At 37.1% G+C, this 18,939-nt stretch overlaps 1 protein-coding gene and 1 pseudogene across 1 annotated transcript; one reads left to right on the forward strand and one right to left on the reverse strand.

Moving 5' to 3' along the window:
• The first annotated feature begins 10,964 nt into the window (after window positions 1–10,964).
• Window positions 10,965–11,659, forward strand: LOC118479909. Its single transcript, XM_035974800.1, has 2 exons — window positions 10,965–11,137; window positions 11,204–11,659. Exons 1-2 carry the CDS (start codon window positions 10,967–10,969, stop codon window positions 11,645–11,647), a joined length of 615 nt encoding a protein of 204 aa, XP_035830693.1. The 5' UTR covers window positions 10,965–10,966; the 3' UTR covers window positions 11,648–11,659.
• Window positions 11,660–17,048: 5,389 nt separating this feature from the next.
• On the reverse strand, window positions 17,049–18,372 carry LOC110939794 (annotated as a pseudogene).
• Between the last annotated feature and the right edge of the window lie 567 nt (window positions 18,373–18,939).

Raw genomic sequence — 18,939 nt, forward strand, 5'->3', positions numbered from 1 at the left:
TAGTCAACATACAAGTTAGCGGCCCAATGGGTGTCAACCATTGAAGAAATCGGTCCAGTGGGATCCTTTGGATGATTATAATTGTCGGCCCAAAATGGTTTTCGGCCCAAGTGTTTATTTTGTTAACTTTATTAATTAAGTTACATATGATAACTCTGCTAGTCTCTTGGGGATATAATTAACTTTGTTAATTAAAGTTGCAACACTGTTAAGTATGCTATTTCTGTCAAACATGCTAACTCTGTTAAGTATGCATGTAACTTTGTAAAAATGTAATTCTGTTATATATGACAATCCCGTTAACCTTGTTAACTCAGTTAAGTGTGTTATTGGATAGTTATATTAGAATACACTGTGAATGACACTATGTGAATCATGAATTAAGTGAACACTGATTGAACTGTTGCATGTTGGTATATTGAGGACTTGATTATTTATTAATGTATGTGAGTTATATGTGAACAGTATGTGGATTGTAGAATATGAAGCATGACTGCGGTGTACAAAATTGTTAGCGTATGTGTGATAATGTGTGAACTACTCGTGTATGAAACTGATTTTTAGTGGTAACCATGGTAGGATTGGTTTGTGCAACTTGAACAAGTAATTAACCATACCGAGCAAAACTAAGGTGAGTTCATCTTTCTTGAGCATGCGTCCCGGTGGTTGGGACAGTCAGTGGGTATTCCTGGGAGGGACAAGTCTTTTGGGTTAAAACGGGAATGTTGGATAATATACTCTTCCTATCACCTTTAAAGTCCCTCCGTGTTGTTTGGTTACCAGGAAGGTAACATGGTATTAGTTAGTAGCGCTACTTAGGTTTGGCAACCTTACCCCGTTCCTGGGAGGACGGGTGTTGAACTAATGACCTAGTCATGACCAATGCTTTGATAGGAGCATTGGAGAAAGGGCAAAATAATCAGAAGCCGTCTTGTATCGGGGTATTATCAACATTGTTTTCATCATTACTTTCGGATTTAACTTCAATGGATTAACTAAATACTTGGTAACCAACGTTTTCGTAAAACTATGAACTCACCAGCGTTGTCTGATACACTTGTTGCATGCTCGCAGGTCGTTAGGTATTTTGGATTTGGGAACTTGCTGTCTGGAATAGCGGGAGTGGTCATGGGTCGACAGGATGGATTTATGTGACTGATTTCTTGATACTATACTTTGATTTGAAACAGTTTAACTTCGTTTACTATTTGCTTCCGCTGAACTTATTGGTTTTCGTTTAAACGTATTGAAGATGTTTTTATTAATAGTGGGGATTTTAATTATAACTTGTATGGGTTCAATGTAATTGGTGGCTCGTTATTGGTTCGTCACACGCCTGTCAGGGACACTCCCTAGGTGGTATTTTGAGGGTGTGACAAGTTGACTATGTATTTATTACGTGACTACGTGATTTTGAATACCTATTTCGTGATTACGAGATTTCATTTATAGTATATTTCATGTGAAACCACACTGGTGATTACGTTATAATTATAATCGTAATAACATTAGTTATAACAAATCATACTGAATTTGTAATCACGTAATGGATTTATATTGAATGTGTAATCACGTAATGGTTTATGTTGAATGTTTAATCACGTAATGAGTATTCAAAATCACGTAGTCATGTGTTGAGTATTCAAAATCACGTAATCACGTAATGAACTAATCAGTATTCAAAACATGTAAAGTTTTTTAAGTAAACCATAGCAATAGGTTGCTTGAATGAAAGATAATGAAATGCTCGTTAATACGATGTATTTAAAAAAAAAACGTACGAAAAAGTTATAGTCGTTTGAAAATCAAGGGAGGAAGTTGTTTAAGTGAGAAAAGACTAAATTACTCTACAAGCCAAGGACACTTATCCTTCTCTAATCCTCACGTACACTTCGTATAAAATTGTTGTCTTGTACTAGCTCCTTTACAAGAGACCATTTTGTACGAAGTATACGTGACTAGGAGAGGATGACAAGTGTCCTTGGGTTGAAGGGTAATTTAGTCATTTCTAATTTAAACTCCCTTTGATTTTCAAACATCTACAACTTTTTCATACGTTAATATTTTTTTTTTTAAAAATTACACTGTATTAACGAGCATTTTAATCTCTTTAATTCGAGCAATCTATTGCTATAAATTTCTTAAAAACATTACATGATTTTGAATATCCATTACGTGATTACGTGATTTTGAATACTCAGCACATGACTACGTGATTTTGAATATTCATTACGTGATTACACATTCAACATAAACCATTACGTGATTACACATTCAATATAAGTCCTTTACGTGATTACACATTCAAATAATAAGAACTTGATTGTTTATGCTTTATTACGTGATTAAATCTCTAATATTCGGCATTATGTGGTTATTATATGTCGATTTGACTAACGTTTTGTATATAATTTATCATTAATACGTGATTAGACATGAAATATTTGGTATTCAAAATCACGTAGTCACGTAATAATACATAGTCAACTATTGTTAAAATCACGTATTATAATGAAATCACATAATCATGTAATCACGTAATGAGTGTTTAAAATCACGTAGTCATGCTGGGTTTTCAAAATCAGTAATCACGTAATGGGTATTCAAAATCATATAAATTGTTTTTTAAAATATGCTTCCGGATCCAATGGCTAAAGGTTTCCTACCTAAAGTTTTTTGAAGAACATGTTTCGAATATGAGATTTACTAAAGACCTTATTTAATTGCATATTGTACTTATTTATGTTTTAATTAATGAAATTTCCTCAATTTTGATTTTGTATGTCTCTAACATATGTTCTGCCAGTATAATAACTAACATATAGACAAATATAAATGCAAATCAAACGTTTAGAGGGCATAGTAGAATATTTTGTTCATAATTGTTAGGTTTTAAATTGAGGTTGTAGTATAACTAATGGGGGTCCTGAGTTGAATGATGACTCAACGGTTGTATTTCTCTGCTACGGTTCTTTGTTTAAAGCTAAAATGAGTGTTAACACGTGATCAGGATTCAGGATTATCTAATGCTCATGATAAATGATTATTTGGCTAAGTGGGAGAATTTAAGATTAAATATGTATTTAATCTAGTAGTCATCATTATCATTTATATAATATAAATCAAAATATATTAAAACCTTATAATATATTAGTTGATAATTGTTGATCGACCGATTTACCCTTATTAACTAATTAGTTTTCCCTTTGGGTGTATATAAGGAGATTACTAGAGGGGGTTTAGGGTTAGACTCTCATAACATCATCATTATCATCATACTCAGTAAATCCCACCAATAGCAAAGCTAAGGTAGGGTCTGAGGAGGGTAATATGTAGACAACCTTACCTCTACCCCGTAGGATAGAGAGGTTGCTTCCAGTGGGACCCTCGACTTGATTAGACTCTCATAACAATAACATCAAATTCGACCTCTCCTTTATCTCCATTCACAAGTTCTTCAACCCTAAAGAACTCGGTACTACCATCAAGAACATACACTCTAAACGTGAACCAGATCACGCTGACTAGCATGTCGAACTCCATGGCTGCATATGTATCTGGATTATCTGCTGGCATGTCTGCTCTAACAGGTGTTGTTTACATATTTTCTATTATGTTTTAATGGAACTGATAAAAAACCAAATCTTAAATAACTATTTATGTCGAAGTATTAATTTTTAAGCAACAAATTCAATTAGAAGATGATTGTTTCGGGACTTGCAAATAATTCAATTATTCTGTTCAAGGAAATTGAAGCATTATTGAAGTTAATCAAACATTTGAAAAATAAACACACAAACACCCATGTGTAACATGTGTTCGAACACATACAACGGCAACATATCTATAAAATTAAGAATCTGTGACAAAAATCATAATGGAATAACCTAACATTTGAGAACACAAACAGAAATTGTATACATTTATGAAGATAATGAAAAACAAAATGGAAAGGTGTATTAGTGTTGAAGGTTCATCAATTGTATACATCGTATTCCTTATTCACCTCATGTATTTGATATTAAATACAAAAAAAAAAAAAAAAAAAAAATGTTTGGGCAAAATCTAGCAAAAATAAAAAAAAAATGGAAATTATATATCTTTATTTATTTTTTATTCAAAAGTATAAAAAATGTGAAGTCCATTTTCGACATGTCCAGTCGTATGATCCATAATATACTCCTTTTTTCACATGTCCACTGCTTTGGGCACATTCAACAACTAATCTGTCCCTTTCGTTATCCATAGTCTGTTCCCCTCCCCACCAAAGAAAGGATGGATCATCACCAACCTTCAAAACATTATACTGTTTGTGGGTATATCATTCATTCATTTGATAATTATTTGGTATGCTTAAAGTAACTTTTAGATGCATTATTATATAAAAAAAATAATGGGCCCATACATAAATGTAGTTTTATCATTTTCTAAATGCAAATAATACTTTATTATATAAAAAAAAGAGAAAATTACCATTTTAGCCAAGAAAATAGTCAACTTACCAATTCAGTCAAGTGATGAGTCTTTGGAAGGACCATCTCTAATCCCAAGGCGGCTGATGCCTCTTTTTGTTCCTTTTTTGTGTCAGCCAATCTCCAATCGACACGTATAACAATAATCATTACTTCCAGAGTGACTCATCCAAAGCCTCTAATAGGAGGCAAGCTATCCGGCTTGCGTCTGGCTTCAAGAAAAGCACAAAATTTAATGCGTCCGTACAAGACCCGTCGGATGAGTCTGTGACGCAACAAAATGTCAGTTTCCGCGACGCATCACATGAGTCGGCGACGCATCGTTTGCGTTTTTGTCAGAGCCATCACATCAGTCGCTGTCACAAATCTTTTGGAAGATCTTGAAGTATTTGCGACGCTTGCCATGCGTCGCAAACGCAAACGCATCAGTCGCTGTCACAAATTGGAATTTGGAAGATCTTGAAGTATTTGCGACGCTTACTATCCGTCGCTAACGAATCCAAGTTTTTTTTTTTAAATGTGCTTTGCCATACTTACCGGTTTATTAAATACCGGTTTATCTTAAAGTTTTACTACTGAGTGAATTTTACTTTACTTTGAACGGCCACCTTCGTTTAGTATAGCGGTTAGATTTGTGGTATATCTTATGTAGATTTCCATTTATTATTATTTATGTACCTTGATAATAAACGTTTATGTATGTCTTATCGTTTTTTGTAACGTTGGAAAACAAAAAAACATTAAAAAAGTACTCAGATTTATAGTTAAACAAACGTTCGGCGAAACAAATTTCACATTAAACAATATTTGGACGCGGTAAGCAACGCCAAAAATACAATTTATCTGCCATAAACCTTCTATATGTCATAAATATTTCCTTCATATCACTATTGAGACTGATAGGTTTATCCGTGAGCAGATGTTCCATTATCATACATAGATAAACTGCTTCGTTACCAGACAGGGAGCTGCGAGACACGACGTAGTCGTCATTCATCTCAAATGACATTATTTTTTCCGGTTTTCCAGATTTTTTCCAGTATTGCATGTCAACCAATACTGCTCCTAAATATACCGCAATTTTTGTAAGCTTGGGAATGACAACTTGTCGGTATTTCTCGCCTTCGCAAATGTCTGCACAGGGATACATTAACAGTTGTTGGGTCGCCAGGTCGAGTTGTAGCATTAGCCATTCCTTATTTTCTAGCGGGATAGGAAAAAAAACGTAATCAACGTCAAAAAAGGATGGGTACAGCTTGAACTTACCATTGCAATAAGTTGCCACGTTTTTTGGAATGGAGTCCAATAAACACTCATAAAACTTTGGTGGTAGAATTGTCCAACGAAGATTTAACATAGGCTCTTTCAAAATTTTTCTAGTTCTCCAAGACATCAGTCTACCAACCCAGCCTTCAATATGCTGTAAAAAAAACTTTAATTCAGTTACAGATGCATTTAATAAAAACAATTTTTTTAACATAGTAGTTTATATAATTTACTGTTTCGTTGAGGTTGCCGTTAGAACGAAATCCCAATAAAGTTCCCCAAAAGTTTTTGTCGAGCTGAACGTATCTAGTAAAAACTGCTGCATAACAAAACGGAGCGTCTCCGCTACGATAGAATTCTACCACATCTTTAGACCAATTCTCGTTTTCGTCGTCTGGTATCGCCCACCTACCTCGGTTGTGCTGGTGTAAGCAATGTCTATTATGTACATAGTCACCTTCATCAATATCATGTCGATTTTCAATTTCCTTAGTAGATGTCCCGCTTTCGTTTGCATTTGCCGGCCTTCTCCATCGACTTAGTATCCAACTTGATGCCTTTTTAGCGGGTTGAGAGCAGTATTCGTCACTCGCTAAATCTTTTCCTCTCCGATTCGACATAAATAAATAATTCCTCTCTAAAAATCTTTGCAAATGTGATGATTTTTTTAGTGTACGTTATTTTTTTATCATTAATATGGCGATTTATATAAAACTTTTGCCAAAATAACAAAAAAAATAGTACTTTTACTGTAGCGACGCATAAGAAATTGTGCCAAACTCATTAGATAGGTTTCAAACTCATCAAAACATGTGCCCTAAAATATTGTGCCAAACTCATTAGATAGGTTCCAAACTCATTAGATAGGTTTCAAACTCATCAAAACATGTGCAAACTCATTAGATGCGTTCAAAACTCATCAAAACATGTGCAAACTCATTAGATGCGTTCCAAACTCATCAAAACAAGTGTAAACTCATTAGATGCGTTTGCAAGATGCTTTGGAAAATAAATATTCAAAGTCAACGTTCAGTGCTCACGTGGACGCATCACAATCGGGTTACTGGTTCCCACCTCTTGACGGAGATCCGACCCTTCAAGTTCCTATCCGGCGGTGGTGTGTCGGAGATCCGACCGTTCAAACTCCGATCAGTCATTCTTTTGAAGAAGATCCCACCCTTCTTACTCTGATCCGTCATACCGTGGTTCGATGTAGTGCTCATCTACACGATTAGGGGTTCTGACCCGAAGAGGTGTGACCCGAACCGATGTAAATTTGTTGAAGACGATCCGACCCGACCCGTCAAACCTCCATCGTCGCTCTCACGGGGACCATAATGAACTGGAATGGTTGGGATGAGGGCCCTTTACCACCCATCAACAATGCAGAGGAACTCATGCATTCTGCCACTGCATTCGTGGACAATGCCGCTCCTTCCGCCAAACCGGTAAGCAAACCATGTGTTCTTATCGATTTATTATTATTTTGGTTCTAATCTTGCCTTTATATTTTTCCTGCATTTCATTATCATTGTTTAGGTTAAGAATCCTAGAATTAGAGTTAGAGCTGTTTGGACAATCATCGATAGGATCAAGAAAACAGTCACTGCAAGGATACAACTTAGGTTGAGGGATAGTGTCTTCGGGCACTATTCGGATATTCAGTCTGTGATTTGTGAAAGCCCATTGTTGCTCTGTGTTGCACGACATCAGGCTTTCACTGAAAACCCTAGTCATGGAATATGTTACATGTTCGGCAATGATTGAGTCTTGTTTACCCCCTTACAGTTTTGTGTTATCACCGGGTTAAGATTTGGCGAGTACCCAACTGTCATATTCAACGAGTCAGCCAATTCTTTCAAATCTAGGATATTTCCAGGGAAAAGGGTGGTTAAACAACGCCACTTGAACGAGATATTCACTTCAGATTGGTCAAACTATTCGGAGGATGATTGTCTCCGTATCTGCCTTTTGATGATAGTAGGGTTAGGTTTTAAAGGCACTCAAAGTCACGAAACCATAGATATGAAGTTGATGAATCTTGTTGATGACTTAGAAGCATGGAACCAGTTCCCGTGGGGTAGTTATCTTTGGGAGAGCACCTATTCACATGTCTACGATATGACTCGACGACACGTACCCGGTAACGCAGGTTTCAATTTGCCTAGATGCGTTTGGCCATTCAAGGTAATGATTTCTGTGTTGGATAAACAATCCTATCTTTCTAATTGGTTAATGATTATCGTTTATATGTGTAGATGTGGATTTTAGAAATTTTTCCAGAGTTTTTATAAATCACCCAGAATTCCTAGATTTCTAAGTTGGGGCCCGGGGACACGGCTTACGATTACAACTGTCGAGCGAATTTTGGAAACAGCAAAGACGGTATTACGATATATTTGTACTATTTTTGAGGTGTATATTCTTTTGCTTAATACTATCAATGATCTGATTTAACGACTTGCAGAATGATTTATACCGTCCAATACTAGATGTAAGCGCCACTAGTGATGAAAGGCAGTGTGAATGGTACAGAGATAGTGAACAGCATTTACGTGCTGTTGGGATATTGAATCAACCGGCGATTAACAGGCAGCCCAGTTTCGAGTCAATGCACACTATGGGTAATCAAAAACCAAAAGATTGTTTTGGTGATAGGTTTCAGTGTTTTGGATCGTCTTTCAACATGAATAGTGCCAAAGAATCAAAGAAAAGAAGATCTGTGACTATTTCGGGATTCCAATATTCAATTCCTGATGAAATACAGACATTCTTGGTGGAAGAATTTAAATCAATTCTGGACAATCGGCTTCATGCGAATAACCCGAGGCTTAGTCAGCTAATAAAGTCCGATGTAGGGGTTCAATTTCAACTGTTTTATGTTTTTTTGATGTTTTGATATGTCAATAATGAATTTCATCTTATACAGCTCACTAGTCAGAAGGGTGAAAACCGTACTGGTCATGACGATGAAAAGGTAATGTTGTGGTTTACTGCTAGTTATCATACCCATTTGTTCATTAATCATTGGTAGGGGTTTAATTTCAACTGTTTTATGTTTTTTTGATGTTTTTATATGTCAATAATGAATTTCATCTTATACAACTCACTAGTCAGAAGGGTGAAAACCGTACTGGTCATGACGATGAAAAGGTAATGTTGTGGTTTAATGCTAATTATCATATAGTTACTTACATTTTATGTATTCAGGTGGAAGACGACCTGTTCGAAAACTACAACGATGTTATTGTTTATCATGTGCCAACACACAAAATGCAACCGTCTAATCCTCCTGTAAGCCAACTTGTTCGTTAATTAGTAAGATGTTAGTGTTTTGGTAAAGTTAGGCTGATGAAGCCAACGGAGTGTGATTTTTTTTTAAATTTATTTTGTTAGGATGATGAAGCCGAGATTGCTTTATTGTGTCGGTCGGAAAGGTTATGGAAACCGTCTGCATGTACGCTATCACCTTATGTTGTTATGAAGAGGGTGTCAAAGAAAAAAAAGAAAACGAAGAAAGAGATGCAAACGGAAGATAGTACCGATGGACCCGAGAGTCTCGAAAGTACTCTTGAAAAAATCAAGAGTTGGTATGAAAGTGAATTTGCTAAAGTTTGCAAAACAGATTTAAGATTGCGGCGGCTTGGGGCGTTGATGGGCGGTGAAGTTGGCCCTGATTTTTGGATGTCGTTGATGGGCGACAAAGGAAACGGTTGGTTATCCGATGATGTAAGAATGATAATGTTTTGTTTCTTATGTTATTTATGTTTAAAAAAAACTTAGTATTTAATCAACATAAAAAACAGCATTTATACGCTTGGATGATTACGATGTATGAGACGAGGAAACCAACTGACCGGTGGAGCATTCTACCGCCTTACTTTCAAATGACCTTATTTGAATGTGAGTCGAACCGGAAGGTGAGGTGTTATTTTGATGGCTCAATGGAGCCTGTGCCTCCAATCGCCGATGTCGACGAGGTAAGTGTTATGTTGTTATTGTAATCATCCAAGCGTATTAATGCTATATGTTTTATGTCTTATTTCTATAGGTTTACGTACCGTTGAATATTCCAGATTTTCATTGGTTTTTGGGGGTATTCAACCTTTATGACAGGTAATTGGACAGGTTTTTGAATAAGCAGTTATTTGTACTTGTGCAATAGTTCAACAGCCCTTATAATTTTATAAAAAAATTGTAACTTGTGCAGTCTTTCGGAGTGTGCAAGTGTGGCCATGAGAAGAACAGAAGTTGTCTGTAAAATGAATGTTGCCTTCGACGTATGGCTACGCATCAACGGCTACTACGCGGACAAGCCATTGAAGATGTCTCTCCCGTTCAAAATGATCTACCCAGACAAAGTGCCCCAACAATCAGGCGGTCTTGGAGATTGCGGGGTTTGGGTTTGCATTTTCCAAGAAAGGTTAATCAAGAAACAAGCAATATTTCAAGACGAAGACACCGCTGTGGTTGCGAAGCAAATGAGGCAAAGGCTAACGGTGTTATTCTACGAAAGTCTCTTACCAGAAAATTTTGATATCGTGTCCACTAGCAACAAAATGCTAAACGACTCGGATCATGAGGGTTAATGTTGCTGCATTGCGTTTTGGATATTAATCGGGTATAAACACCCTATAAACAATTGATTTTTTGGGTTATGGAATGTGTCTCGCTATGTTTGTGGAATGAAACAGGTCATGTTTTTTGGTTGTGGAATATGTATGCTATTTGTGGAATTTTGTAGTTATATAGTTGAGGTATGTGTATGCTATTTTGTTTTTTTTTAGATTTTGGTGTAGTTGGTTTTTTAGGCCATATGGAATAGAGACTCTTATATATATATGACCCCATAGTGCCCATTTCTTCATACAACCATAGCAAATGTCAAGTGGCAGGCATCCCTCTTGCATTCCAAATTCGGTACAAAACACTGTTTGGATAAATAGAAATGAGCACTTCGATGATTGGTCGCCAAATGTTCTAGAGTTCTACTACGATGGAGATAGTCCCTTTTGTTTTTCTAACTACACGGGACAAATACCACTTGACAGAGATTGGTGGGGTGAACTGTTGGGTTATTGCGGCAACGGATATATACAAGAAAAGGTATAAAACTATATAGAATATAAGAGATTAGTTATTTAGTTTTTTAAAAGAGAATAGTAATTTAGTTTTTTATCTATATATATGCTATGTTACAGCATGTCCAGGCATGGTGTAACAAACTAATGGAATATAGAGAGAGTGTAAACCGTACTAGGACGTCTTCTTCAAAATATTGTCGTTGGACTATTTTGCCGCCCCGTTTTTTCAGCCTTATTATTGAACAAGATCACGAGGCTTACAGTTATGCGAACGGCTCTGTAGGACCATACCCTGCCCTTTGGGAAGTGGATACGGTAGTAAATAAATTTAGTTATGCTAATATTGTTTTACGTATAGTTATAACACAACACTTTTTTCAGGTTTACATACCGCTAACGCAGGACGAGATTAACTGGAACATTATAAAGATAGATTTGCAATCATTAAACGTTACAATTTATTACCCCAATAATTGTCACGTAAAAATCTGCCGTGGTTCGCTTTGTGTACACAAAAATATATACCAGCTTTTTGTGGAGTTTGAGAGTGCATTCATATGGTTTTTAGGGAGCATAAATTATTGGCGAAACGCGGGACAGTCCGAGACTGATGCACTGGATTTTATAGGTGATGTTGCATGGCCGAGCCACGTGGATAATGTGGGGAGAAATTCAGGGGTGATTGTGTGTATGTTGCTTAATAATCTTGTTCTTGACCGTTCAATGACTTGCATTGAAGGTAACATACAAGACACATGTATGCGATATAGACGATTTATGGCAGATGAACTCTACGCGGCACGTTCCACGCCTAATAATATGTAACTTCACATTATATATTAATTTAATAGCATTCGAAATTTGTTTTTGATTTTTATTTTAGCTTTTTTTCGACATCATACATATGACTGGCTAAATTTAATGTTATTAAATGTTTTATAACTAGTTATAGGTTAGTTTGTAACTATTTATTTTTCTCAATAAATAATATTATTAAGAAATGCTATTAGTTTGTAACTATTTATTTTTCTCAATAAACTAGTTATATGTTAGTTTGTATTTCTCTTTCTCAATATTAATTTCTCAATATTGCCGTTCAAAATAGATCACACCCACCAAATCCTTTCTCTATCTTGTCTCCCAAAATCCTTTCTCTATCTATCTCCCAAAATCCTTTCTCTAACTTTTCAAACCGTCCCAAACCCTTTCTATATCTTGTCTCCCAAAATCGATCACACCCACCAAACAAATGTCTCAAAAATCAGCTTCCTCCTCCTCCAACAAATCTACTCAGTTCGTGGAACCTTCTAATTTCATATGTTCGTGTGGTGCGGCAACCTGCTACAAGCTTTCAAGGACGGAGGCTAATCCAAATCGAAGGTTCTTATGCTGTGTAAGTTACTTTTTAACTACTACCTTGTCTCCATATCGACAGTTCGTATGGTTGATTGAGCCGGATTTTATGGGTATTTCATAATGGCTCTGTTTTTGTAACAGAAGCAAGAATGTGGTTTTATTAGGTGGGCCGATACACCTTCCTCTTCATCTGCACCTTCGTCCTCGTGCCACGGTTGTGACAAGGTAATACCGGTACTTTTAAGAAGCATGGAAAACAAGGATGATTTCGCGATTAAGAAAGCTAAGGAAGCAATGTTTTTGAAGATGTGTTTATTGTTTAGTTGGTTGATGATTGTGGTAGTTTATATGTATTTTTAAATTAAATTTTATAATGAATTTTAATTTTAAATTAAATTTTACTTTGAAGAAGCTATCTCTAGTTTATATTAATCTTCATGATGTCCAATGTGTAGAAAAACCAATTTGTTGAGGAAGTGGCAGACAATGAGTTAGACCTAGTGCGGTATCTGGTGCAGGATTGGTTTGATGACCATGACGCGGTGATTGAAGTGTTGAAACAAGAGTATGAGGCGTCTCTTCCAGATCCAGAGTTGGACTACGACCCAGAGGTGTTGGAATCTTTTAGGAATGACCTCCTTCAACCAGAATGGTCTTGTGATGATGTGTGCCATGATTTCTACCCGGGGGAGCATTCTTCCGACTCAGAATGGTCTTGTGATGATGCTCATTGGAAGTAGATTGTTAGGCCTTTTTTTTACTACCATGCTTGGTTAATCTCTGATCGGATGGAACTAGTATCTTTTAACTGTTAGGCCTTGTAATTTAGTATCTTTAAAATTAGATTGTCACATAAAAATATAAAACGCATGATAACAGTAATAGTGCATGTCACATAAAGACGGTTTTCACATAAAACTCCCTAAAACTAATAACCTGATAGGCTATACATTTACGGGGTTTTAATCCTCTCCTAAATTGTACGTGGGGATTGTATGTTGCGATACGTAATCCCGGAAATCCTCTGGTTCGACTTCTACGCTTCGTACATGTGCCGTTGAGATGCCCCGGGAGGTACTCTGGGAATAGGTGGGGTGTCTACAACTTTCCCGGTGATGGCCGTGACTTCGGCACCGGCCACAGAATATGGGAGTGGGTTCCTCCCCTCGTGATAGGATTCGCTTGTTTTCCTTTGGCCGACCGGATTGACGTTTGGTAATATTCGAGTGGTTGCAGATTTAATAAACCGTCCGGTTTTTCCCACTCAGATTTATGCGGGAGAGGATTTATCTCTTCTGCATACGTTGCTTTATAAACTTCGTTACTGTAACATGACATGGAATAATGACCACAGTCGCTTTCACCTAAAAATCTTGATACAGCAATCACGTGACCACATGGCAAACCCGATAATTGCCATACCCGACAAGTGCATGTGCCGTTAGCTAAATCAACGAACCCTCTTTTTTTACCATCTTCAACTTCAAAACTGTTAACACGAACGCCGGTGACCGTCCAAGTCCTAGAGTTATCAATTTTGTGTTGGATCTTATATACAGCCCACTCTGTTTGCAAGTGTTCACCATGGATTCCCTGGTTGCGACGATCATAAAACTATTTTTGAACAGATTGCCGGAAAAATTCAATAAGTTGCGTCACCGGCAATTTTCGGGAATGTTTTGATAGAGCGTTCATCGACTCGGCACTATTAGAAGTCATATAATGGTATCTTTTAACAGGACAATGTGCTCTTGACCATTTCTCAAACCCAATTGTCGTAAGAGTGTTCCTTAGTCTCGGAACTGCGGCACATAACGCGTTGAAAGATTCCTCAAAATCGGATAGCCGGTAAGATTTGCAAGTCTGCCACCATAAAGACTCGTTTTCCATTTTTTTTTTTTTTTGGTAATTTAAGGTTAACCATTAAATGACGACAACACAACCCGTGAAACGCTTGTCGAAACACGGCCTTTACGGCTAATTGTATAGAAGGTGCTCGGTCAGAAATGATTGCCAACTCTGGATGATCGCCAATACAATCTTTAAGTTTTGGAAGGAACCAAGTCCACGAATTACCGTCTTCGGATTTACCAATCCCGTAACCAACAGGCAAAATCTGATTGTTTCCGTCCATGCCCACAGCCAAAAACAATGTTCCTTTAAACTCACCTTTCAAATGGGCCGCGTCTATGATAATGACCGGTCTTAAGGTTCTTACAAAGGCACGAATCTAACATTAACATTAACAATTTGTTAGATAGATGAAAATTAACATTTTATTAGATAGATGAAAATAAACATCAATAAATATTAACATTAACAATTTGTTAGATAGATGAAAATTAACATTTTATTAACATTAACAATTTGTAACATAGAATAAAATTAACATTTTAGTTCGGTTATTACTAGAAAATTTAATGCGTCACTTACCGCGGCACCTAGGGCGACAAATACCATTTCAAAACGATCCTCCGAATCAGTCAATATGTGCGTCACTGTTCCTGGATTAGCCTTCTCCAAATTGTAGCAGTAAATAGGAAGTTCAGCAAAAGAACTTGCTGAATTTCCATGCAAAAGTTGTAATGCATTGTTTTTTCCTCGCCACGCTTGCATATAAGTTATATTGACTCCTTCTTTTATTCTAAGATCTTTGACTATTTCTGGGCAACGGTAAATTCGACCAGAGTTTTGAAATTGTTCTTTTAACATGCTACCCACAACCATTGGGTTAGCCTGACGCATGTGTGGATGTGTCTGCGTCTTAGAACACGTATGTTTGTTGTTAAAAGATTTAACGTAGAAAACATCACAAGATTGCCGACTAGCGGATTTGAAACTCCACTCACAATTTTCAACAACACATGATACTTCATAACGAGTCTTTGATGACCTGTCTACTTTATACGAAAAAGATTCGGATAAGCACATCTTTCCTAGTTCGATTTTCATTTCCTGCTTGTTACGAAAGGTGTAGCCTTCATAAAATCGACATTTATCTTTATTATCAATAAATTCTAGTTTATCGTTGGCCTTAATTTCATCGTTTGAAAAAACACAATCATTTAAATCGGGGCATTTATATTCAAACGTAGGAGCACAAGAAGAAGAACCCACACCAACTTCTTGCACCACGTATAGTTTAAAAAGTTCTGTAGGATTATTTTCCCTCAGTTTGAAAAAAAAATAAAAGATCTGAATCATCTATAATATCTATAGGTTCAGAATAATCAGACATCTTGTAGGATAACCGTGTGATATTTCGAAAACCACAAAAGTCACACACATTTTTAAAAAAGGTATCATACGAAATTTTGGCAAAATTAGTTTCAAACCCACGTATAAGAGAATCAACTTGCATTACGTACTCACGCCTACCGTCAACGAATTCCCACTTGCCACCGGTGTAAACCACAAATCTAACCGCCATAATACACGAAAGTAACAGTTCAAAGTAGAGTAAAATTCACTCAGTAGTAAAACTTTAAGATAAACCGGTATTTAATAAACCGGTATTTAATAAACCGGTATTTAATAAACAGCGACTGATGTGATATGCGTTAGCGACAGTAAGCGTCGCAAATACTTAATTCATGTATGACAGCGACTGATGTGAGGGGGTATGAGTGCGTCGCAAATACTTAAGTTGATGCGTTTGCGACGCATGGCAAGCATCGCAAATACTTCAAGATCTTCCAAAAGATTTGTGACAGCGACTGATGTGATGGCTCTGACAAAAACGCAAACGATGCGTCGCCGACTCATGTGATGCGTCGCGGAAACTGACATTTTGTTGCGTCAGAGACTCATCCGACGGGTCTTGTACGGACGCATTAAATTTTGTGCTTTTCTTGAAGCCAGACGCAAGCTGGATAGCTTGCCTCTTATTAGAGGCTTTGGATGAGTCACTCTGGAAGTAATGATTATTGTTACACGTGTCGATTGGAGATTGGCTGACACAAAAAAGGAACAAAAAGAGGCATCAGCCGCCTTGGGATTAGAGATGGTCCTTCCAAAGACTCATCACTTGGCTGAATTGGTAAGTTGACTATTTTCTCGGCTAAAATGGTAATTTTCTCTAAAAAAAAATTGAGCATTTTATTTTCTCAAATTCGAGATATTATTGTTGTATATTTTGAAACGATGATTTTAAAAGTCTAATGCATTGTACACACGACGATGTGGGTTGTCTAGGTCGCCACACATTTACATGATGCGTTAAACTAAGTAAACGAAGCGTCCAATATTCGTTACACGCTGGTCATGATTAAGAAGATACACTTCCCCATACACATAGGCGCCTATATACAATTCGTCAATGTTTACGTGTATTTGTAGCCGAAAGCTGCAAAATTACACCGAAGCGCAATTTGTAGACAAAAGCTGCGTAATTACACCAAAGCGCAATTACATCTTGCTCTAAGGGGAGTGGGGGTGGTATCAGTTGCAAAAATTCTATCACTCACAAACATCCAATCAAGTTCCGCCATGTTATCAACTATTTTTCCATCACTCACATCCTTTTTTAGTGGTAATGGTCATCACTCACCACCACACCCAACAATTTTCCCCCAACCAACAATTACCCTCACAACCTCAAAATATCAAGCGTTAAAAACATCACGGAAACTGAATTTGTGCATGCCCATCACTCGTGAACATTCTAGGGGCGGTGGATGTTTGGTTTGTTCCACGCGTCGCACCACACCGCCTCCTCTAAGGACAAATTTCGCATCCTTGATTAAGAGAATCTTTATACATACACACACGCTACAATTATACATAATAAATGATAATGAAACAACAGAAAGTTTAATATTGTTATAACTCCACCACCAGAGAAAAAAAATACACAATTGACAAAACGAGGTAGTGAAACATAATACATATTACAGAAGCCTTGAGCTTAAAAGCAATATATACTTGTACAAATTCAATTGAATGCAAGGAAGACTTACATAAAAATAACATATTTTTTTAAGCTCCCATCTTGATCTTCTAGATCTGTAAGCAATCAACACATGTAAGAAGTATCTAACATAAATGGTTCAAAACACAAAAATCAACACATGCAAAAACTTAACTTATGTGTTTTATCTCTTCTTTTATTCAAAAGTGTGTACATATACATATGTATATGCATACCTTATTTAACACCTTCTGAATGAAGTCCTTCACCTCCAATATAAGTTGGTCGGATTCCGGCAACTCCGGGAAGAGGTAGAAAGCGTGAAACATGTTTGGGTAGTCCATCAAGTACGCTTCTTTCCCGGACTTCTTGAGCCACTCATAGTATCTTATCTGCCAGTCCCGTAAAATATCGAACCCAGCAACAACCACCATGGTGGGTGGTAGATCCACTTTCGATATGTCCGCAGCATTGGGTCCGCTAACATTGATGCTAGGATGGTCGCGGTTGTAGGGTTCACCTAGCGGCAGGAACGCCTTCCATAACACATCTGTCCGCTTCAATGACAGGATAGGCGCGGTTCCATCCAGTCGTATCTCAGAATCTGTTCGCTCCTCCCCTCCAAAGAATGGTTGGATCACCACCAGCCCAATTACCCTGAGTCGTTGGAAGTTAAACTGTGAGGCTCTTTCAGCAACATAATGAGTTATGTGACCGCCAGCACTATCACCACCAATAAAACAGCGTGAAATATTCGCATTCTCCGGTAACCATTTCGATCTGTTCTCTTCAATGTCCAGAAACTTCAGCACATCAAACCCATCGTCGTGTTGCGAAGGGTGTCAATGCTCCGGTGCAAGACGATACTCAACCGAAACAACTATCGCAGGCAATTCTCTAGCGAACTTGCGACAAACGTCGTCGTACTTCTTCGCGGCTGGGTTGAGGACAATAAATCCACCTCCATGAAAAAACACCATCACTGGAAGCTCTTGTTCCGCATACTGTGTGGGCACAAATACGCGGAACCAGAGCTTCCTAGTTGGATCCACCTCCACATCGTGTGTCTTGACACCATTAGACAACGATGGCGAGGTTCGGATACCAATGAATTTGAGAAGACTTTGGTTCAGTGTGCCATCTTTTTTAATAATAAGGTCGAAACCAATTTCGGTTAGCTTAATTGCAATTCGTGTTTTCCATGGTAAGGATAGAGATGCCATTGGAAGATGAGAGAAAAAATAATTAAAATTCAGGGTGTAACGAAGTATTCAATATTCATATATTTATAATCATATTTGTAGGCTAGTTATTCATCCGAAATATCTAAGGTCACGTTGCCTATCACTTGGGACCCCCAAGAAACTGGAAGGCAAATGGATTCAGTAACATGTCGGAAATAAAGATAGATGGATATAGGAGCGTATCAATCATTTTGGGGTAAAAGCAAAATAGGAATCCCGAGCGGTGTTTTAAATAAATGCAACTCTTAGCGGCGAAATGTCGCTGCTAAAAATATTAGCGGCGAGGATGAAGGCCTTTAGGGGCGACGATGGCTTTTCCTGTAGTGACTCAACCTCTTAGTAAAATATACTTCGTAACACTTCAACCCAGTTAGCATTGGAATGTCAAGCATAGATAATCATATCACATAAAACACAATCCATTAATAGTAAAAAATTAGTAATTCTTACAATAATTCAACATAAAATACAAAACACCAAAAATTAATTCTAGAGCCCTACTTTCCCGCTCTTTCCAAGATAATCCTCTAACCTTACTAGCAAAAACCTTAATCATAAAAATTTGTAGGCGTCCACTACGCTTTATTTTGGTGTCATAAAAACATGTT

Source organism: Helianthus annuus, chromosome 6 (assembly GCF_002127325.2).
Source record: "Helianthus annuus cultivar XRQ/B chromosome 6, HanXRQr2.0-SUNRISE, whole genome shotgun sequence".
In the NCBI taxonomy this organism is placed as follows: domain Eukaryota; kingdom Viridiplantae; phylum Streptophyta; class Magnoliopsida; order Asterales; family Asteraceae; genus Helianthus; species Helianthus annuus.